The 24,078-nt window shown below is 41.4% G+C and overlaps 2 protein-coding genes across 2 annotated transcripts; one reads left to right on the top strand and one right to left on the bottom strand.

Moving 5' to 3' along the window:
- Window positions 1-1,524: 1,524 nt before the first annotated feature.
- On the top strand, window positions 1,525-4,322 carry LOC148352331 (dynein regulatory complex subunit 4-like). Its single transcript, XM_088354302.1, has one exon. The coding sequence runs from the start codon at window positions 1,552-1,554 to the stop codon at window positions 2,725-2,727; it is 1,176 nt and encodes a 391-aa protein (XP_088210428.1). The 5' UTR covers window positions 1,525-1,551; the 3' UTR covers window positions 2,728-4,322.
- A 685-nt stretch (window positions 4,323-5,007) lies between these two features.
- tmx1 (thioredoxin-related transmembrane protein 1) lies at window positions 5,008-16,576 on the bottom strand. The gene is made up of 8 exons (XM_088354304.1): window positions 16,350-16,576; window positions 13,556-13,671; window positions 13,438-13,483; window positions 12,028-12,156; window positions 10,149-10,194; window positions 9,967-10,068; window positions 9,825-9,888; window positions 5,008-8,009 (listed from the first exon to the last, which is right to left on the bottom strand). Exons 1-8 carry the CDS (start codon window positions 16,514-16,516, stop codon window positions 7,792-7,794), a joined length of 888 nt encoding a protein of 295 aa, XP_088210430.1. The 5' UTR covers window positions 16,517-16,576; the 3' UTR covers window positions 5,008-7,791.
- Window positions 16,577-24,078: the final 7,502 nt, after the last annotated feature.

Here is a 24,078-nt window from a genome sequence, read left to right as displayed (position 1 = left end):
CTTGAATCTACTCGTCCGGCCCCCGAGAGAACATTTGTTCTATCGTGTGGCCCCGAGTTCAAATGACTTTGACACCCCTGCTATTGTCCGTATGACACTTGGTTGTATCCTGATCTTTGGAGGGTTAGGGTCAGAGTTCCAAAGATCCATCCACGGTGACATTTCTTGAACCGGTTTTGTTAGGTCTGGGACGGGACTTGCTGTTCCTGTTCCAGTCTAAATCGTCCTTGCTCCTGCAGCGCTCCTGATTTTTTATCAGGGTGGCAGCAGCAGGAAGTAGATGAACCGGAGCCGTCTTTGGGATGATCAGGAGACAGGTTGGAAAGTGATCCTGTGGGCAAAGCGGGGCAGACTGGAACAAGGTTTGGTTTCGGTGCCAAACCGACGGGACAGAACTGTGGCTCATTTACTGGAAGGGCTTGACCTGAACTAAAGGCGTCGGGAGGAGCTTGCCCAGTGACCCAAAGCGGTACTGGTTCTGGTGGTATTCAGTTCAAGTTTCTTGACCCTGAATTACCCCCCCGGACACCCTGCCCGAAAGATGCCCGTTCAAGGACCAAAAGGGGTACTGGGTCCAGACCTGGCTATAGAGCGTTTCTTCTTCACAAATCTACTCTAGTAAAAGTCAAAAGTATAGTGATTTAAAAGTACTCCTAGAAGTACAAAATATTCCATAACATACTCAAGTAAATGGAACAAAGTAAATGCAGCGCCTTACTACCGACCTCTGGATTTAAGTAACGGCTTCAATGTAGCCTAATGTAGTGAAGTAAGAGTACAGTTTCTTCTTTACAAATCTACTCAAGGGCTATTCGAATAAACGTGACTTGACTATAGTGACTCAAAAGTACTCCTATGAGTACAAAATGTCCCCAAAACATACTCAGGTATATGGGACAAAGTAAATGGAACTCGTTACTTTATGTAACAGGTTTAATGTAGCGGAGTAAGAGTACAGTTTCTTCTTCACAAATCTACTCAAGTAAAAGTATAGTGATTTAAAAGTACTCCTAGAAGTACAAAAGGTCTCAAAACATACACCGGGTAATGTAACGCGTTACTACCTATGCAACTGTACTCTCTAAGTATAGTTGACAACAAAATTCAACTGTAAAACAATGTCAAATGATTTGATTTCATTGGCTTCTTAAATAGCAATTTCTAGCCTTGATTTTTGTGAGCCGGCTCGATTTTCTCGTGCGCAGAAAAGCTCTGGGCATACACGCAGCTTAGAGGGAACATGGGTATGGAACAACGTCGAGGGGTTTGTCGTTAGAACAATTTTTATGGACACTTTTAGCAGCAAATGAACAATATTGAGGGACAGGAAGACCACCGGCCCGGAAGGCGACCGTTGGAGAAACCTGCCCCGGTTACTCAGTCCCGAAAGTGAGGACGTCCTCTATGATGTTACGATGAGGCTTCTGATGTCATCCCGAGTCGTCCTCTCCTCAAAGGACACCAAAGATGACATCGTTTCTAACCGACCGGAGTGCTAGCGTCTTAATAATCGCTCCAACGATCCTATCTCGATCCTGAGAGTTCTCCGACATGGCGGGCAAGGGGAAGGGCAAGGGCAAAGGCAAAGGTAAAAAAACCAAGGCGGCAGAAGTCAACGAAAACACGCCTCTGAGCGAGTTGACGGAGGACCAGCTCAAGGAACGCGCGGCTAAGATCGCGCAGGAGCTGCGTCGCATCCAGGACGAGAAGAAAAGTTTCCATCTGATGCGGGATCAGGTCCGGACCTTCTGGGAGATCTCCAAGCAAAAGCTGCAAGACGTGAAGGACAAGCTCCGCGAGGGCGGCGCGGTCCGCGACGAGGCCAAGATGCGCCACCGCCTGAAGGTCGCCAAGTACCAGCAGAAGGTCCGACACCTGGAGTCCGAGTGCCACGCCGGCGTGTCGCGCCTCAAGCTGGACGGTTCCCGCTTCTCCGCCATCCACGACCGCGAGACGTTGGAGATGGAGCAAGGGGCGCTGGACGAGATCCGCCACCTGCAGGTGGACCTGAGCGAGAAGGAGCTTTTCAGCCAAAACCACATCGAGCAGCTCAAGTTCCAGCAGGCGGCCAAGCTGGGGGACATCACGGTCCCTCACGATTGGAGGAAGGTAGAGCTGGAGGCCAAGCACAACGCCGAGATCCTCCCCATGATCGAGGCCTCCGAGACCAAGCTGGAAGGCGAAATCCGGATCCTGGACACGCGGATGCAGATCCGTCTGGAGTCGCTGAAGAAGGAGCACGACGACGCCTTCCGTCAAGCGCTGAAGCGGAGCTGGGAGTTCTACCAGGCGCACATGGAGGAGATCTCCCTCCTGGAAAAGGAGCTCACCACCCTCATGTGCCAGGGCGTGGTGCGCCAATTGACCTTCATCCAGAAGCAGCCTTCCTGCCCGCAGGAGAGCCTACAGCAGGACAAGATAAAACTGGAAGATCTCCAGAAGCATCTGGAAAAACACAACGAGGACAAGGCCCTGCGCCAGGCCAGTGACCTTCGCCTCGGAGGCCTGGAAGAGGAGTTGGAGGAACTCTCCATCGAGCACAGCACCCTGTTGCGGGATCTGGAGGAGAAGGAACTGGAGCACGAGGATCTGCTCAGGAGCCACGCCGCCGGTCTTCTGGAGGTCCAGCACCGCAACGGACTGCGGAGCAGGCAGCTGAAGCTCAAGCTCCAAGTCACTGCCGAAACGCTGGAGAACCTTGAGAAGAGCCTCCCTGACAAACAATGAATCCGAAGAATGATTCGGACCTGGAAAAGTGCTGGGGTTTTTTATTGGCTCGCGTCTCCCCGCAAGATGGGGTTTCGGCTCCTCCCGTGGGCGTGCCAAGCGGTTGTTAGCGCCCGACAATCCCACAACACAGCGCCTTGTCCTATTATCAGCATTTCCTAGACAAAATATGATGCATTTCCAACAGCCTGCCCTGACATTGAACTAAAGCCCAGTCAGTGAATATCTTTTATCGCATTAAACTGAATACATGTCATTTGTAGTCAATCGTATAAAATCCTTTATAGTCAAATGTGTAAAATCCTTCAATGGATGCCTCTAGAGAAGGCCTCAGGAAGACCCGCAATGACTTGGTCATGGTTGCAAACAAAAAGAACAAATATCTGTACCCTTTTCAAGTATTTTTGATCACATGGATTCCTTGTGAATAAAAATATTTGCTTTGATACTTTATTAGGCTACATTAAACCTGTTACCTATAGTAATGAGTTACATTTACTCTGTTACATTTATTTGAGTATGTTTTGGGACATTTTGTCCTTCTAGGAGTACTTTGAAATCGCTATACTTTTGACTTTTACTGGAGTAGATTTGTGAAAAAGAAACTGTACTCTTACTCTGCTACATTAGGCTACGAAGAACCTAAAGTAACGAGTTACATTTACTCCGTTACATTTCTTTGAGTATATTTTGGGACATTTTGTACTTCTAGGAGTACTTTTAAATCACTGTACTTAATTTACACTTGAGAACATTTGTGAAAAAGAAACGGTTCACTTACTTGGCTACATTAAAGCCGTTACTTAAATCCAGAGGTTGTAAGTAACAAGTTACATTTACTTGTGTACATTTTGTACTTCTGGGAGTACTTTTAAGTCACTATACTTTTAACCTTTACTTGAGTACATTTCAGAGAAAGAAATTGTACTCTTACTCTGCTACATTAGGCTACGAAGAACCTGTTACCTAAAGTAACGAGTAACATTTATTCTTTCACGTTTACTTGAGTACATTTTGGGACATTTTGTACTCCTAGAAGTACTTTTAAGTCAATATAGTCAAGTCATGTTTATTCGAATAGCCCTTGAGTAAATTTTTAAAGAGGAAACTGTACTCTTACTTCACTACATTAGGCTACATTGAAGCCGTTACTCAAATCCAGAGGTCGGTAGTAAGGCGTTGCATTTACTTTGTTCCATTTACCTGAGTATGTTTTGGAACATTTTGTACTTGTAGGAGTACTTTTAAATCACTATACTGTTAATTGAGTAGATTTTCATGAAGAAACTGTTCTCTTACTCGGCTACTTTAGGCTACATTGAACCGGTTACTTAAATGTCGGTCTTAGCGACGGACTGTGCATTCGTTTTTAGAGTTTTGGGAAGTTGACATTAAAGTTACCTTGTATATAAAATGTTCAGTTCAAATGAGTAACACAACAGAGCACCATCTTGTGATAGAAAAACAAAGTACTTGAATTGACCTGGATTATTTTCATGGATTTGAAATGAAATGTTATTGTCGATTGGATGAACTTTGATCATCTGATGTAAAAAAGCAATCCATAAATAAAGCGTGGCTACAGTTACTCACTACTTGAGTACTTTTATCATTATATGGAGGACAACTAGGATTGCGAAGTAACATTACTTCTTAAGTTGAGCCATTTCTTTTTACCAGAAGCGGATTTTTACGAGGCTCGACGGGAACAGAAACTCGCGCAAAAGGCCGTTGCCGTGCGGCTGAAAACATCAGGTAGCAGGTGTTGGTCAGGGCTTGTATTTGTGTCTTGACTTCAGGTAGCAGAAGCTACTAAACAAACAAAAGGCGACGCTTCATTTACAGAGCAGCTCACAATAAGAATAGTAACTTGAGCGAGCCATCACCTGAGAAGGTAACCCTTGAAAAAAATAATCAAAGATGGCCGATAAGCTAATATATGAGACATAGTGCAATCGTGTCATCGCAAGACACTGTCCTTTTTGCGTCGTTCCAGTTTGTTATTTGAGTGATGTAGTGTTTGGTCGGCCAGATTTGTCAGTGTGGGTTTAAAAGAAATTCATCTCATTTCATTGTGATTTTGTTGGTTTTATTTCCCTTTATCTGCCCAAAATAAAGGCTCCCAAGAAAGTGAGTGAAAGGTGGAAAACCGTAACAACGAACGCGTCGGAGAACAAAACGATAGCCATCACGTATGGCCTGGACAGCGACGACGGATTATCTGTCACGGAGTGTCAGACGGACCCAAATGCAGGACACAAGGAGACGTAAAACAAGGGATGTGATCAAACCCCAATCAGGATTGTTTATTCAGGAAACAAAAACACTTCACTCATGATAGAGAGAACGGGACTGGGACTGCTGAGGAGGGAGACTTGGGAGTCTTGAAAGGGAGATTTGGGAGTACCTTCAGGAAGAAGGTTGGAGTGGATGAACTCGGAACGAGAAGGGAACTGAAAAAGTCGTGGGAGGAGCTTGTCGTCTTGGCGAGTGAATCTCTTTATGAGTCACAACGATTAAGCGATGTGAGGTTGGAGCCCGGAGTATTTATGGTAGAAGTGGTAAAAAGCACCTGGGGAGAGGAATTGTGAAGGGGGCTGGAAAATGGGGTAATTCTGCCATCTCTTTGAAAGAGGGACCGCGGGCACCAAACCATGACATCATCCACTATACCATCAGTTTCCTGTTGCCCTCAGGCTGCAGGTACCCAACTCTAATCATCGTATCCACTCGTCTGCATGTGTGGTGTCCTATGTATTGTTCGTAATTGTCCTTGTTTTGTGTTTCTTTGGCAGAGCCTGCCAAAACTAATGTCCTGTTTTAAAGCCCTGCTGGTTTAAAAATCGTTCTATTTTTAGCTTTTTACCATATTAGTCTTTAACAACGACATGATTAAACAATAATCAATATTTAGTTACACGTTCGATTTATATTTTGAGTTTCTTTTAGTATGTGCCTAGCTTTAGGGGGTCGCTTCTATGCAAGTGTAAACGTTATTTTACCACTTTTTCTTGTTTTTTTCTACAGTTTCTTTCTCTAGTCACTCGTTGTATTATGGCATATTTCTTAAGACTTGTAAGTTGTGACTACAAAGGTGTAAACGACCATTTTTCCAGATAGCTTGTCCCGGCGATGCTTTTAGTTCTAACGGCTGCTTACCACACAGCTGAACCCTGCGTGTGATATTAACAGTCTCGTTATTTAGGCCTCTCATTTTTTTTCTCCGTTTCCTTTTCTAGTCACTCGTGCGAGCCACCGGTCGTCTGTGCGGCCCTTTGAGACTATTTTGTGATTGAGGGCTATACAAAAAAAGATCACTTGACTACTTGAAGTTGTTTAGGTTTTGTTATCGAATGAACTATTTCTACTTTAAACCGCAACATCTTTTTATCGGATACATAAAACTGACAAGCAGAAAATCTTTAAAGGGGTGAGTGCTTGTCATTTCGAAGTTCCTATTCAAGTTCGACACCACCTGCATCGTCTTTAAAGGTGTCGGACAAGGAAGTCCTATTCCACGTCCGGATGCCCTGGCGGCATTCGTCGGATACACCCGGAGCGGCTGAAAAGAGCCAATAACTGGAGTCGGGAGGGGCAGGAAGTGACTTGAAAATCAACCGTTTGTCATGATCCATTGTGTAAAGAGGAGTGGAGTTGATCGTAAACGTCGAGTGACGCCGGCTGGGATTTTCATGCTACATCGTGCGCGGTGTAAACTGAGTGCGGCTCAGCCGATTGGCTTTTGTGGACCGCGGTGATTCCTGACAGTCGTCCCCAAAAATGGACAACGGATCCCGTTTGTTTACGATTACGAGTCCAAAAAATGACACGAGCGCAAGAGCTACATTTGATCTTGCTACTGGGTCGAGGTAAAATCTCAAGCGGAAGCAAGACTTCTGAGCCGGACCCCGGATTTTGACCCAGGGTACATCGGGTAAAGGTAAGACCTTAAGCCCAACCGCCAGTCGACCTGAATTTCAGTTAAATGTGGAAGACCCCGAACCCCTAACCCCCTCCGATTGGCACACGGGCGCCTTGCATAGCTGACAGGTCTACGGTGACTAGTTAAAACGCTATAGAAATGCAGTCCATTCTTTGTCTCTCAACCTCTCTCTCTTAAAGTGCTGCGCTGGATTCTTAAGGACGTACTGATGCTGCAGTTTATGGCCCGATTCGCGGCACGTCAGAATGACGGCCGGCCTAAAAATGTTCCCTTGAATTCTTAAAAAACAAACAGTCGTGATCATCAGTTAATGTAACCTCTGCAAACATGGAAATATAAAAGACGCTCATGTTTCTAAAGTCTTGTTTAACTTGGATTTCGTCTTTCACGCGTCATCATCAATCGCCTCTCCTCCCGAGTCCTCACAAATAAAGTATGAAAATTGGGCTTTGCTTCGGGCTGGGTCGAGTGCGCCTGGATTTCTAAGCCTGATCTTACCTCGACTACTGGGTCATCATTTTATGTGGAGATATTTGATTTTAACGTCTTGATTTTTTCCAGTGAAAACTTGGCTCAGGTTGCACAAATGTGCAAGATATGTCGAATTTCAATTGGGGAAATATTCCAAATCCGAAACGCTCCGTGGGAATCGCGAGAATTGCGATTTGAAAGTAATATCTAGAAATTGGGTATGATACCGACATCCATAATGAACAGATGAGATTTTGAGAAAAAAAAGGAAAATATCTTTTTTTGCTACCCTTCAGAGTTCCAGTTAATAAACGAAATGGGATGGTGATGTCAATTCTTTGCGTATTCCCTAATAGTTTGGGCAATTCTTGTACGTTCCAAGAAAGGAATTCAAAAATAGTTCATTTCCTAAGCTGTGAAACATTGCACTTCTGGGGTATTCAACACTGAAATTTGACATCTATGTACATGAAATGAAACTTAAAATAAAAGAAGGCTGCATAGCTGAAAAAAGAGCACCGCCGGCCGACTTCCGACATTTGACAAACCTCCCCAAACTCAAGTTTAGTTCCAGGTTGGAGACAGCAGGAGGCGGTGGTGGTGGTCAAGAGCGGGAGCTTCCTCCACTCGGCGAGAGACGAGGCCACGGTCTAAGTGTCCTCCTCGTCTTCTTCGTCCTCCTCTTCTTTGCGTCTGGCCGTTGGCCTTTTTCTCAGGGCGTGTCCCTCGGGCGAGGCCCCGTGGGGCCGCCGCGTTTTCCAGATCTCGTCTTCCTCGTCGTCTTCGTCCTCGCCGTCGGCCTCGTGCTCCTCGTCCTCCTGCTGCTGCTGCTGATGGAGGAGCCAGGCCTGGTCTGACGCTTGTTTCTCTGCAACGACAATCGGCGACCGTAAGAAGGCTTTTTAAGACCGAGATCATGTCTAACCCGGTACTTCTCTATAATTTTCTGTCATCCACTCTCGGAGGAAAAAACATCTGGAACTTTAAACATAGCAAGCACGCCGGTATTTCATCGTCTAACAGTGGATGGAGTCAAGCCGAGGGCTACATATGCTTCATTAAACGTCCTCATTTTAACTTTCAGGAGACCTTCATTTTGTCCTATATCTTTTTGCCTGTCTTCTCATTCTTGTTCGATATTTTTTCATGGGGTCAATGGAGGGGATCCGACACTTTGTTTCTACACTTCAAACTCATTCTGTCGGCTATGTATGTGCAAAGCGGGATGCTTTAAGACCGAGAGTACGATCTTCATTTAATGTCTATCGAGTCAGACTGATGAGAAACATGGCCACAATTTCAATCATTTGAAATCACTTCACCCCAAATTTGACTACTTTTCAAACATTAAAAGCACATGAACTCACTCACCCCCATCGCGTACAAATACGTTTTAAGAAGCATTGTCCCTGAATGCCAAAACGTAAATGTATATATATTTTTAAACTATTCTAAAGTCTTTGGTGCAGCTGTTTGGCGAATATCAGCCCTCTAGGAATGTTGTGATATGAGAAATGACAGCTAGATGGGAGGAGTGGCTTTAATCAGGTATTTGTCAACACAAATCGTTCCAAGTTGTACTTCCCGTATGACACTGTATGGCAGCGTGGAGGCGGCCCATGTGTAAAGACTCAGCACAGTGTGAAAATATCAGTACAGACTTTATTGTTTCTAAAAAAAAAAGACAAAGAAGTCCCTTCGTCATAGGCAGATAGGGATGACGTCGAGTGCAAGTCCGTGATCGCCATGACGACCCGAATCGTGCAATCCTTTACTGGAAACTTCAGTTGCCGAGTTCGTGCATAAGTTCAGTGTCCTTGCAATAATACCATGATATTTTGCAGGCAAAACGACTTTGTGTTCATGGAAAGGATTGTTTATGATTTGTTCATGATCCCAAAGGTGAGAACCACCAGGAAAAGTATGTGTGTGTCTGTGTGTGGAGTCAAGCTATGGAACGGTTTGCAAGACAAGATCAAACGATGTCCATCTATTCACTTGTTCAAATTTCAATACAAAAAAACATTCCTGGCAGAATACAGGGATGAAGAAAATCGAGTATGAGTGATACGAGTGCGTCTAGAACTATGATTAACTGTGTTATTGTTGCTGTTGTTATACCATAACTGTTATTATTAAATTTATTACTATTGTTTTTATATCATTGGTGTATTTAATAGGGAAGGTGAAGGGGTGGGGAATATAAGCATTTGCTTCTTACTACCCCTTTTCGAACATATTATGTAATATTGTTTTGTTGTTGCGTTGTTTTTCTTCTGTTTTTATTTTAATGTTCAAATAAAGTTTTCATTCATTCATATTGGAGGTATCAAAAATATCTATTAGAAAAAAGCACCTAAGGGAAAGTTCTGCTTAGAATTCATTCTTTTACAGAAAGCTGTTTTTCACTGAAGTTTTGGAGCATTTTCAAGAATGTAGCAACGTTCAACTGTTGCTTACTACACAATGGTTAAAGTTGGAAGTGCATTTTTTTTGAATGAGAGACGAGGGCTCATGCTTTTTTTGATATGTCCTCTGCCAAAATACAGCTACATAGCTACATTATCTGTCGGCCTTTAACAAAGAGTCAAAATGGTAAAAATATCTGTATTTGAGAGACTTCTGGCACCCATACAAACCCTGTTCTTGGTTTTTGTTCCGTCTTAAAGACACATGCACTTACTTTGATAGTAGTTGGACGAGAACCGTCGCGACGGGAAGACAAAGTCAGCGATGAACACTAGCATCTGAAAAACAAAAAGCGGCAAATCTTGCGTCTCCCTTTACAAAATGTAAAAAAAAAACAGCTGGTCTTTTTCGCCCACCAGTCCGAGAGCCAGGCCGGAGAAAAGCGTGGCCAGCCCGAAGATGACGTAGGAGCCCCAGACGGGGATGCCCAGTTGTTCCGTCATGTAGTTATGGCAACGCTGGAACGGCCACAAGTCGAATCAAGCCACCAAATTCTTCCTTTTTCTCGAAGCGCGTGACAGTTGAAAACAATTCTTACCCGGATGAACATGGAGAGCTTGAAGAGAGCCGACATGGAGTTCATTCTGCACAAGATGACATAAACCAGACATCGTATTTCATTTAAATCAGTGATTCGCAACTGGTTCCCTAGCAAAATATTGCAACAAATAAGAAAAAACAGGTTCAACGACAGAGTAGATTCCCATAATGCCCTGCTTCATCTTTCCTTCCTGTTCAGTCAATTGTCCCAAATGTGTTTGAGAGGGACCACATCTCATTGTATCGTGATTTTGTTGTTTTATCTCCATTTTCTGTCCATAATGATGGGCCCAAAGAAAGTTAGTGAGAAGGGGAAAGGAGAGTGGAAAACAGTGACGACAACGATCGAGTCGAAGAAGGAAATTATTGCCAAATACGAAAATATTGCCATTGAGGCACTACTTGAAGGTACAGTCAATGTTTTTTTATAGCTTTTTATTTCTCACACACACATTGACAGAGGGTTGATTCATCCATCATACAACAACACAAACAAAAAATATATACAACTGACATTCCCATAAATAACAAAAGAAACAACAACAAAAAATGTTAATAAAAGAAATAAAATAAAAGGTGAAGTGTTTCGAGATCAATTAAAGATGGTGTGATAAGCTTCCATCTTTTCTCAAATTGATCTAGTTTCAGTTGAAGTCTTGAAGTAAATTTTTCCATAATGTAGATTTGCTTTATTTTTTCTCTTCATTGTTTTATGTCAGGAGGTTGTGGTTTCAGCCAGGAAGCTGTGATCATTATCATTTTTTTGCTACCAGAAGCATAACTTTAGTATATATTTATGTTGACCGGTCAATAATTCTTAAGTTAATACCGTTGTTCACAAATTATAAATATGTTGGGTAAGGACTTCTTTAAGAATGTGGTTTTCTTTAAAGGGAGAGATTTCAATATTTAGTGCCTCCTTATAATAACGTTTATTTTTATTTAAAAAAATCATGAGTCGAGAAATGAGTATTTCTTTTACAAAGTGTAATCCATACCTAAGGTTCCCCCCCCCCCCCCCCCCGTCTTGCTGTGGCACTGGTTTTCGTTCACTTAAGACAACAGTGCCATCTAGTGGTCAAATATTACTCACTGGGGGGGATTAAAGGCAATTGTATGGGGTCGCTTATGATAGATAGATAGATAGATAGATAGATAGATAGATAGATAGATAGATAGATAGATAGATACTTTGTTCATCCCCAAAGGGAAATTCACATTTCCAGCAGCATCCCTGAGCTGAGAACAATCGAGAACAATCGAAAATAACACGGGAGTTCGGGAGCTGCTGGAGTGGCTGCCATTCGTGACGGCGCCGGAAGAAAAGATTCAATTTGAATCATGTACAAACAAACAATTGAATCATGTACAAACAAACAAACACAAAATATTCATGTTTCAATAAGTGGAGTGTTAATAAAATGGGGGGAAAATAATGTGCAATGTAGGATAATATCATGTAAGGGAGCAAAGCCCTACCCAAAAATGCCTTGTAGAAGGCGATGGGCACTATGAGGCTATACTTGCCCAAGACACACCACATGAAGTGGTGCCCCAACGACCCTGGTGGTTAAGGATCCGTGTATCGCGGTATTCAAGACCTGAAACCGTTTGGTTTCAGGGAATCTATTCCATAACCTCTGCGTTTAACTGCACAATCCTTCCATTCAATGAATTTGAAAAGTGGATTTTTGTCCTTGATTTGGATCCTAGCCTGTCTTTAGGATGGAATGGTGGGTCTTCAAATCAGAGCAGTCGCGAACCACTCATCTAAATGAACTTCTTACATCACAAAACAAGCCGACCAAAGACCTAAGAGGACTGACGTTCCGTGTTATTTTTAGCACATCCAATAAAATGAAATTGAGCCGACTCACAGAAAAGAGGAGGGCGCAAACCAGGAAGACACGGGAACCACAGCACTCCACTTCTTCTCATCCACATAGCTGAGGAACTCGTCTTTGGTGCGTGCTCCCTGGTACTTGCGGAAAACGCCATCTTTGCAGCTACCAAAAAAAAAAAGAAATAAGTAGTGTTATGTTTCCCTTCACAGAGCTGCGTGGTCAGAATGAGTGAAAACAGTCCTTTAGATGTTACACCATGAAGTAAAAATGGACATTTGCTTCAGATACTTGTGTAGAACCAAATGATGTCCCCATTTTATCGCTTTTAATGCCAATTTCCAGCCATCTTGGTCTGATGCACCTGTCCCGACAGACCCGTGGGGGGCGATGATGCTTTACAGGACAACGCTATACAAACTAGTACCAGCTGCCGTTAGTCAGGAGGGAAGAAATGCAATGGCAAAGCCAAACCACTAGAGCAAGTTCATTTTAACTTGACTTTTTCTATATTTCCTAATTTATTCTATGATCAGACTGCTGAGAAACATGGCAACAATTTCAAGCGTGTGCAAGCGCTTCACCCAAAATTCACGCATTTTCAAACCTTGAAAACACAAGATTAAAAATCAAACCATCTCGAGGACTTAAAGCACCCGTTAAAGGATTTTTTACATTTGACTATAAAGGATTTTATACGATTGACTACAAATTGACATGTATTGAGTTTAATGCAGTAGATATTCAAGGACCGGGCTTTAGTTCAATGCCAGGGCAGGCTGTTCGAAATGCATAATATTTTGTCTGGGAAATGTTGATAACAGGACTCATGGATTTGCTAACAGTGAACGACAGGCGTTGTTTTGGGAAGCCAGACATCAAGGCGCTGTGTTGTTAAAACATTGGGCGCAAACAATTCCTCGGCACGCCCATGGGAGGAGCCGAGACACCATCTTGCGGGGAGATGTGAGCCAATAAGAGAAAGCAAAAGAAGTGGAGAAAAAGGCTTCCCGCACACACTTTAATGTCACTTCTTCGGCCGTCTCCCGAGCACACCTTGTTCTCAAACATCCGCTCTCGTGCGAAATGTCGGCTTTCCTGGTCATTTTTCTCTCAAGAAACGAGCGCGCATAATTGTTGGATGAATGTAGGTTGTGTTTGGTTAATGGAGTCAGATAACTCATTTGAACAATTTGGTAAACGCTACATTTTGATAATTAATTCCCAACACCGTAAAAACCCTGTCATTTTTGGGACACCCTGTTCGAATACAACTGTTCCTATTCACCAAACGACTTTCCTAAATTTCCTGTTTTACCACATTTTCAATCTAAAAAATACATTTTATTGCCCAGTCGCTGTTCCGTATGTTCAGTACAATAAAGGCACTGCAAAATGTTTCAAATAGTGCAAAAAATGCAAGATAGGATTCAACCCAACACTTACTGGTAAATAGTCGGAAGTGAGGTGATGATGAACCTTCCACTCAGACCTTAAAAAGGAAAAGCCCATCAAGTAAAGACTCAATACAAGGACAAAAGTCGGCTTAGTGGGGACTCCGTACCCGGTTGCTCTGTCACGTCCACTTTGGCTATATTGACCCCCATGTCCTCCCCCCAGTCTGCAAACTCCTTCCACACCGGTTGAAGCTGCTGGCATGCCGGACACCACGGCGCATAACTGCGAGAGTGAGAAAAACAAAAAGATGAGGCACACTTATAAAATAAACGTTACTTCTGTCGTGAGTGAATATTCAACTGCTGTGTTTTTACCAGCCAAACAGCTACGACAGAAAAGGAACTGATCGAGGCTCTCTATCTAATGTTTCTTTCATCCCTAATTATGGTTGCAACATGAACCTCTTACAACATTTACATGCAATTATCCGATAAGAAACAGAATATTCCCAGTATTCCGACAAAACCACGTAAACTTGCACAAAAATGTGAGTAAGGTCTTATTCCGACTTCATGGATTCCAATTGCACCGGGTGGCTTCGTCCTTTCATTTTCTGATTGCTAGTGCATGCAATCGTACAAGATGAATTGCAGTCTCCCTTAGCGGGTATATTTTGATGCTGCAAAGCACTGTGGGACTTATAGTGTATAGAGGAATGATAAAGTGGAAGTGTTTTGTCTGATTTCGCTGGGAGATTTCCCGTTTATTTTCTGCCTCTACAGCCAATATGTTAGTTGTAGACATCCATATATAATGTAAGTCTATGTTTTCGGAAACCCACGTGCAGCAACGGAGCACACAAACATGGAACTTGGTTGAAATGGGTGAGTGACATCATGAAGAACATTCTTCAAGTCATATCTTAAAGGCAGAAAGAGCGCTCTTTACATCATGACGTCTATCCCGCTTTACCCTTGTAACCGGAATACCTGCTAATGCCAAGGAAACCAGGTAATATGTTGGTTTCTATGCATGTAAAGTCATGTTTATTTGTGACGCCCTCAGCGGGCTGTACAGGCAATCCCCTGATCTAAAACCTACTCAGTAGCCTAGATGGTAGTGTGCCGGCTTTGAGACTGGGAGGTCGCTGGTTCGCGCCTCGACCGACACATACCTAATTGGTATAATGGCGGCGCCCTCTGGCTGCGGCTGCACCGACTCGCTACAACGGGTCAGGTGTATCGACATTTCGTTCTGTGTACATTGTTACAAAGAATGACAATACAAAGGAAATTATTATTATTATTATTATTACATGAGGGCAAGGGAAAACTCAAACAACCAAGCATGATTTAATGAAGAAACCTCAAGAACAGGCCATATTTGCTTTATTATTGTATTGTTCTCAGCGCAGGGATGCTGCTGGAAATGTGAATTTCCCTGCGGGGATGAATAAAGTATTTTTATCTATCTATCATATATGAGGTAATCCCCCTTCTAGGATGACCATGGATGTCGCAAGTGCACCGATAGACAATACGCAGACATCGTCAACATAAAATATAAAAACAGAATGTCCAGTTTACATCTTCCTGAGATCAACATCATTCACAAGCTATTGAATATAAGTCTGTTTCAAGCCTAGATTTAAGCACTTCTCCGCTGAGGTTGCAGATCAAATTTTTTACAGCACCTGGGCCAAAAGAAGAACACTCTCAAACCTGTAGATTTCTTCTTGGGTCTTGGGATCACTAATAGACCAGCGTTTTCCTTTGGCTCGCTCTGGAAATCTAGTATTCCTTTTCCAATAAGATTATAGGCTGCACAGAAACGTCCTGACTGTCATAAGCAAGGATGAGAATCCAAATGTAATTGCAATTCGAGTTAAACATTTATCACACATGTTCTTCGACGAATGAATGACGTCTATTGCATTAAACCAGATTTGAAAGGTCAATTTTAAACTGTCACAACCAGACATTCTGTTATTACCTACATTTCATGTTGAGGATGTCTGTGTACTGTCTATTTTCTTCATGTTGAGGTTATTGCATTTTCCGTTACCCTCATGTAGGTTTTAAATCAGGGGATGATGTAATAGTAGTTTGTACAGGCCTTTCATACTTTTGGTGATGATGGGCTATCCCAATAAGTATAATTTCAAATCTTGTTCATGAAGTGAATGGGCAGCACGGCGGCGCAGTGGTTGGCGCAGTGGTTAGCGCGTGTGCGGCACAGTTCTGAGGTTGTGGGATCGAACCTTCCAGGGTGAAGTTTGCATGTTCTCCCGTTCTTGCGTGGGTTTCCTCCAGGCACTCCGGTTTCCACCCACATCCCAAAAAACATGCATGTTAGGTTATATGGCCAGTTGAAATTGTCTCTAGGTTTGAATAAGTGAGTGAGTTGTCTGTCTCTGTGTGCCCTGCAACTGGCTGGCAACCAGTTGAGGGTGTCCCCTGCCCACTGCCCGAAGATGGCTGGGATGGGCTCCAGCACCCCCGCGACCCTACTGAGGATAAGCGGTGGAGATGATGGATGGATGGAGTAAATGATAAACATCGCAAAACTCTAACTACAAGAGGTGTGTGAACTAGTAATCATGTTGCAAGATAGAGTTCAATATGCACTTCATCAACGAAAGAAGGTGAAAAACAGAAATATTTTAGATGGTCGCTCGAGAAGAACTTCTTATTTCTGGTCTGTGCGTGATGAGCTAGCTAAACATGCTAGCAAAGAAACTAGCAAGAAGCATCGCAGCTATTGAGCGGCTAGTTGGCGAAGCTAACGTATAAGAATAAGGCAAGTATTAAAAAGTCTACCGTGACTTTACGTCCAAAGTGACGAAAATTAATATTAGCTGTACAACTGCACCTATAAAGTTAAAGGAAACTGGACTACTGTTAGCTAGCTAGCTAGCTAGCTAGCGGGTTAAGCTAAGTAAGCTAAGCTAGGCTACTAACAATTCAATCATCCACTCTCCGGTCAGGATATCTTCCCAGTTGCCGTCGGTGACCTCCCGGAGGCTGTCCTGTTTCCCCCGGGTAGCCGACAAGGAGGACAGGAACACGGCTAGGAGGAGACGGCATATCGGCGAGGGGCTTTTCAACCGCCAACTGGAAGAAAACATGTCGGAGTTTCTCGCCTGCTAAGCTAGCGAGAAAACACAGCCGCCGTGATGCGTTTGGGTACAAATCCGCCTACTTTTCCCCTTGAGGTCATCTTTTCATTGAATACATCAAAAATACAAATTGAACAAGCTGTAAAAGTAAATATTTTGAGTATTTAATTCGCTATTATTTTCGGTTGCACTTCTTTATCAATGTTGGAGTCAGTTGTTGGCAATTCTAAAAGATCGAGTTAAGATAATAGCAGTAAATGCAAGTGATTAAAGACTTGAATCATTTAGATAAAAGTACATATTAAAAATAAATGACAATTTTCTTTCTTTCTGGATAGCATTTAGTCAGTGTTGACAAATAAGTGTTTTACAGTCATTTTTAAGAAAGCATATCTGTCACTCCATTTTCCAAAAATGATGAAAGCACCATCGACCTAAGTAACAGAGTTGCGGTGAAATGTAATATTTCTGATTAAAAAATATTTGTTTTCAATAAACATAATAAATATTAACATGTGATTTCAAGACTTTACGCTGAAATTCGTTTGGTGATCTCTCGTGTAATGATTCGATTTTTTAAATGTTTTTATCGCACCGGCCGATGTCAAACTTTGTCTTTTATAATCTCATCATTTTATAGCCAGTTTTACGTTCTAAATATTTATTTTTATCTTGTGCAGGATTTGCTGACCTATTCTTAATTTGATGTATTCAAATGTAAAAGCTTGAATTCGTTATCATCGAAGATTGTGCCAATGAAATGCTGTATCACGGTTTGAAATGTCATTAGTAATTCAATTCATTCATTCAATTTGTCATTTAAATGTAATTAACACCGTCGTAAGTATTAATAGGAAAAATCCAAACGTTTAACCGAAGGTAATATTCAAAATTTCGGAGTTCTTCAGTTCCTAGTATTATGCTAGAACAGTAATCGTGACCGGAAATGGACCGGGGTGCGCAAACTACGGCACGCGGGCCACAGGATTTTTCATCCGGCCCTCATTCCAAATGAAAATAGTCCAAATATGAGAAAAACATATATTCATTTAAGTAGAATTAATAATGAAATAAAAGGCTTCCAACCTCTCTCAATAAATACTCACAAACTAAATGTCAAATGTAGTGTTTAAAAACAGATACCTCATACATTATTTTACTTTCGTTCTGAAAGAAAAAATACACTACAGAAATAGTACAAAAATTCTTTCGCACTAATACTATGATACAAAAATACTACTACATCAATTTGTCAACAGAAATACGACAAAAAAAACTACAGTGATATCACTTAAATACTGAAGAAATATTAAAAAAATACTGCAATGGAAATACTTTGAAATAAACACAAAAAAAATACCACTACATAAATAAAAAAATAATACTACATAAAGATTATGCTAAAAATACCACTACAGAAATATTTCAACCAAAATCCTACAAAACTACAATAGTACTTCAAAAATACTACAGATACAGTATACAAAATTTATTGTAGAAATCCTCCCAAAATACTATAGAAATACTCCAAAAATACGACAATAGAAATACTTTGAAAATACTTAGGAAGAAATACTACAAAAATACCACATATTAGTATTACGGTACAAACATTTTTGACAAATACTACAAAAATACAACTACGGACATTTTACAACAGAAGTACTACAAAACATTACAGATATACTACAAAATAGACCAAGGAAATCCTACAAAAAAATACTATAGAAATACTCCAACAATTCAAAATGACTACCAAAGAAATACCCCAAAATACTGTAATACTGTAAGACAAAAATACTACGACCGAAATATTACGACAAATACTCCAAAAAATACCACTACAAACATGTTACAACATAAAAATTACAAAGTACAGCTACAATCGTAGTACAAAATGCTAAATGGAATTACTACAAAAATAATACTGCATAAATACTACCAAAAATACTTTCATTGTTTCAAAAGCAATTTGATGAAACTAATTTATTTGAAATGAGCCCCCCCCCAAAAAAATCCAACCAACTAACTGTATATTTAATAGTAAATATCGTACTACTAAAAAAACGGGTTTTTTTTGGGGTGTCAACTTTGCCCCCATTTTTTGTGTGTCTGCAAGAAAAATGCATGTACTACTACAGAAATACTACAAAAATACTTCAAAATGACTACAAACAAAATATAAAATTTTGTGCTTAAGAACAGGGACCTCATATATCATTTTGTCTTCATTCCTATAAGAAAAATATACTGTAGAAATACTACAAAAATACTATTACAGAAATACTACAAAAACACCACAACAGTAATGCTTTAATACAAAAATACTTCTGACAGAAAAAGTACAAAAATACTTCAAGAGAACTATTCCAGCAGAAATACAACAAAATACCACTAGAATAATATTATAAAAGATGTACTACAAAAATATGTTGTAAAAATACTACAGAAATACTACAAAATCAGACTGCTGAAATACTACAAAAATACTGCAGGAATACAACTGCAGAAATACTTAAAGGATACTTTCAAAAGAGCGGTGTCAGGAATCAAGTGGACTGAACCATTTCAAGGCAGTGGACTATTCTTGAAAAGGTTTCTTTTGTTTTCCTTTTTTTGTATATCTAGTGTTTTTTTTATTCTATTTAAGCCTTTCCTGCCCTTTTTTATGGATTTTTAAAGAGGCTATAATTCTCGGGGGGGGGCTTGAGCACCCCCCCCCCCACCCAAAACAGGCTGGTTACGCCCACGGCCCTGAATCCCATGAACGCCACTAGAGAGCGCGCGAGTGCCACGTTCAAGGACCCACGGACATCCGAGCATCCATTTCTTGTCGGCGTGTCGCGGAATTGGAGAGGACACGCGTGAACGCTTGTCGCGCCCACGCAGGCCCAATCGAGTGCGCATGCGTGGGTGTCACGCGTGCTGCCCTCCGCCCACGGGAAATCTGGGCCGCAATTATGAGGACGAGATGAAGAACTACTTTCTTTCTTTCTTTTTTTTCTCCTTTCCCAAAAAAAGGGCTGATATTTTGGTCGTGCAGCCCAGTGGGGTTTGGGTCCTTTCATGTTTTGTTCTGTTAGAGCTACTCCCAAAAATCCTGTGTGGTCTTCCTTTCGTGTTTTGTTTAATTAGAGTTAGTTATTGTTGTAACATATCCTGTGTTGTCTTTCATGTTTGTTCATCTACAGTGAGTTAGTGTTTTAACATATTCTAAACTTCCCCCTTTCATGTTTTGTTCAGTGACAGTTAATGTTCCGACAAATTCTGAGTGTTCCGACTAATTCGGTGTTGACTTTCATATTTGTTTATCTAGAGCACAGGTGTCAAACAAGCGGCCCGCGGGCCAGATCAGGCCCGCTAAGGGATTGAATCCGGCCTGCGAGACAGCACTCGGAGAAGCGCAAGAGAAAAACAAGCTGCAGGTTGAAATATGTCCACTTGATGTTGCCAAAGCCAGGTGCCTCCAACAAAGACACTGGACTTGTACAGTACTCTCTCTTTCTCTCTCTCTCTCTCTCTCTCTCTCTCTCTCTCTCTCTCTCTCTCTCTCTCTCTCTCTCTCTCTCTCTCTCTCTCTCTCTCTCTCTCTCTCTCTCTCTCTCTTTCTTTTCCACCCCTTTTCTCCCACTCTGTCTCTGTCTCTTTCACTCTCTGTGTCTCTCTTTTTCTCTTCCTTTGTTGCTCTTTGTCTCTTTCTCTCTGTGTCTTTTTAACTTCTTTTGTTCTAACCTCCCTTTTTCCTTTTCTCTTCCTCTCTTCCTACCCTTCACACTTTCTTTTCTCTTTTCTCTCCTTCTGTCTTTCTATTTCTCTTTGGATTTTTTTCTTCCTCTCCCTTTCTTTTCCCCCTCTCTCACGACTTTTAATCTATTGTTTCTCACGCTCTCTCCCTCTTTTTCTTTCTTAGTGCCGGCCTCTCTCCTTTTCCCTCACTCTTTCTCTTATTTCTTTCTCTCTTTTTTCCTTTCTCTCTTACTAGTCCGGCCCCCGACAGAACCTTTGTTCTATCGTGTGCCCCCCGAGTTAAAATGAGTTTGACACCCCTGATCTAGAGATAGTATTCCAACATTTTGTGAGTTTTTTCCTTTCATGTTTTGTTTCAGTTACAGCGAGTTAGTGTGTCGACGTGATGTTTGGTGGTCTTGTGCTCGCGGCCCTTTCGTTGCTCTTCCCGCGCGTCTTCTCTCTTTCACGTTGGGTTCTGTCATCTAAAGTCGAAGCACGTCCTTGGACCAGGATCGAATCCTGTTTCGGCTGAAAAACCGAATCCAGATTCATTTTTAAGCTAAAAAAAGTTCTCTGGTATTGTTCGACGGACCAGACCATACGTGGAGGCGGGCCATATCCCACCCGCGGGCCGGACTTTGGAGACCGCTGGTGTACAAAGAACAAGAACGTTTAGGAAGACCAGCAGTATTCAGACCTCAACGCCACCCAACACACGCATCACTGCAGAATCATGTCGATGTAAATGAACCAAACATGAAAGTAGAAGAGCGGGGAATACGTTGAGACACCGATCAGTTGTATCTGGACAAAACACAAATGTGCAGAAGTATGCAGGGAATATATGTATGCGTAGACCACCTACGTATTGTCCCAACACAAACTAAATGTAACAGAACAAAACATGAAAGGGAGAGAACATACGATATGTTGGAATACCGTTCTGAACAAAAAACACAAAAGCGCAAAGACACAGGGAAGGTACTTACTCCCTCACAGATAGAACGACTACATTATGTTCCGACACCCAAAAGATCTAACTGAACAAAACATGAACACCGAGAGTGCCACGACCACAAAATATAATGAAGGCACAAAGTAACTGAACAAAAAATGTAGAAAGTATGTGTAGGAAAATGAATTCATTCTAATTAAACAAAAACATGAACACAGGGAACACACGCATCGATAGAACGACTAGAAATTTCCAACACCACCGGCTCCAACAGAACAAAACATGAAAGGAAACTAGATATGTCGGAATACCAACTGGTTTTGTACTCCCTCGCGGATAGAACGACTCCATTTTGTTCCGACACCCACAAGATCTAACTGAACAAAACATGAACACCAAGAGTGCCGTGGCCACAAAATATAATGCAGGTGCAACGTAACTGAATAAAACATGTAAGAAAGGCACTGAAGTATTTGTAGGAAAATAAATTCATTCTTACTGAACAAAGTACATGAACACAGGGAACACACGCATAGATAAAACAACTAGAATTTCCCAACGCCGCCAGCTCCAACAGAACAAAACATGAAAGGAACTAGATGTGTCGGAATACCAACTGGTTTTAAACAAAATCTGAAAAAGAGACATGGACGCAACAAGAGTGCTATGACCATAATGCTGGCACACTAAATGGTTGTAACTGTACAAAACATGAAAAACCACACAGGATATGTTGGAATAACAGCTGGTTATGAACACAATAGGAAAGAAAGAGGAGGCGGGCAATATACGTTTGCATAGAAATACTATGTAATGTTCCAACACCAATCAGCTTTAACAGAACAAAACATGAAAAGTACAACCAAGACTCGAAATACTAACTGTTTCTAAACAAAATCTGAAAGGAAGTAGAACATACTGACAAGGGGATGAAACAACTCAAAACAAATGTTTTGACACCGACCGGTTGGAATCGAACAAAACTTGAAAGTAGGACGACGCAAGAAACACACGTGGACGACATTCAATACTTTTCAATGTAAAGGACCGGAATTGAACTCCAACTGGAATGGATTTTGATTTCTTCTTTGTGTTTTAGAGTCAAAACTCGGAGCCTTTCGGCAAACAGACGACAAATGGCGGCTAAATCCCTCCGACAACATTTGTCTTCCTTTTCTAATCTCGTGTTGGAAAAGAGCTTAAGTGTGCCGCTTGCCACCAGACTCGGTAACACTCGGATGACCTTTTGTCTTTCATGTTCTGTACTTTTTGTACTGTCGTCGTGTGATTTGGTGCTTCCTTTGGAATTTGAATTTCTTAAAGATGCAACCTATCGTGTCTCTTTTTGCTTGTTACCTCCCAGTCACTACTGATTGTTCATTGCCATTGTTCCTGTCATGTTTTGTTCTGTTAGAGTGAGTTATGTTAAGTGTTCTAATGTATCCTGCATTATCTTGTTTTCATGTTTTTGTCCGCTTGGAGATAGTCTGCCAACGTATCCTGCATTGCTTCATGTTTTTTTTTTCAGTTAGAGTGTGCTAGTCTTCCAACATGTCCTGCTTTGCCCCACTTTCATGTTTTCTTCAGTTAGAGTGAGTGTTTCAATATATTCTGTTTTCATGCTTTTCTTCTGCTAAAATAGTTTAGGGATCACGACACTCGTTGTTCAGTCCTCATGCGGGAAAGATTTATTTTTCTCTCCTCTTACTTTCAGGTTTTGTTCTGTTAGAGCAGGTTGGTGTATGTAATTGTTCTATCTACACTCAAGCTTGTACCTTGCGTCCTCTTGATTTTGCTTGTGGTTCAGGTGGGATAAGTAATTATTCCAACGTATCCTGCATTGTCCTACTTTCATGTTTTTTGTCAGACCATTTACCATTAGTTAAGACTCAAATATATCCTGTGATTTCTTACTTTCATGTTTTTTCTGTTGGCATCAGTCTTTCCACATTTCCTGCTGTGTCTTCCTCTTTCATGTTTTTGTTCTGTTAAAGTTTGTTGGGATCAGGATAATCATGTAGTAATTCCATCCACGCCTGCATCTGCGTTCTCTTACTTTTGTGTTTTGTTCAGTTGGAACTATAGATTGTATTGCAACATATCCTGTGATGAATTTCTCTTTTTGAGGTACAGTTAACCTTTCAACATACCTTGCTTTGTCCAACTTGCATGTTTTGTTCTGTTAGAGCTGATTAGTGTGAGAACATCACAAAATCGTTCCATCCGCATTTTGGTCAGTTTTCTTCCTTTTCGTTTCTGCGTTCTCTCACTTTTGTGTTTTGTTCTGTTGGAACTATAGACTGTATTGCAACACATCCTGTGTTGAATTCCTTTCATGTTTTTGAGTTACAGTTAAACTTTCAGCATACCTAGCCTTGTCCAATTTGCATGTTTTGTTCTGTTAGAGCTGATTAGTGTTGGAACATTTGTAATCGTTTTATCCGCATTTTAGTCAGTTTTCTTTTGTATTTTGTTCTGTTGGAGCTTCTTTTCAACATATTTTCTATCCAATAAGAGTTAGTTAGGACTCCAATATATCCTGTGTTTTCTTACTTTCATATTTTTTGCAGTCGGCATCAGTCTTTCCACATTTCCTGCTTTGTCTTCTCCTTTCATGTTTCTGTTCTGTTAGAGTTTGTTGGGATGAGGATAATGATGTAGTTATTCCATCTATGCCTCTTCCATCTCACGTTCTCTTACTTTTATGTTTTGTTCTGTTGCAACTATAGATAGTATTGCAACATATCCTTTTTTAGTTACAGTTAGCCTTCCAACACACCTTGCTTTGTCCAACTTGCATGTTTTGTTCTGTCAGAGCTGATTAGTGTTGTGTTTGTGATTGTTTTATCTGCAGTTTAGTCAGTTTTCCTCCTTTTGTGTTTTGTTC

The sequence above is a fragment of the Urocampus carinirostris genome, chromosome 15, assembly GCF_059441175.1.
Source record: "Urocampus carinirostris isolate Australia breed hairy pipefish chromosome 15, RoL_Ucar_1.0, whole genome shotgun sequence".
Classification (NCBI taxonomy): Eukaryota; Metazoa; Chordata; class Actinopteri; order Syngnathiformes; family Syngnathidae; genus Urocampus; species Urocampus carinirostris.
Note: the sequence above shows the minus strand (reverse complement) of the source record. Positions and strands in the feature narration are given on the sequence as shown.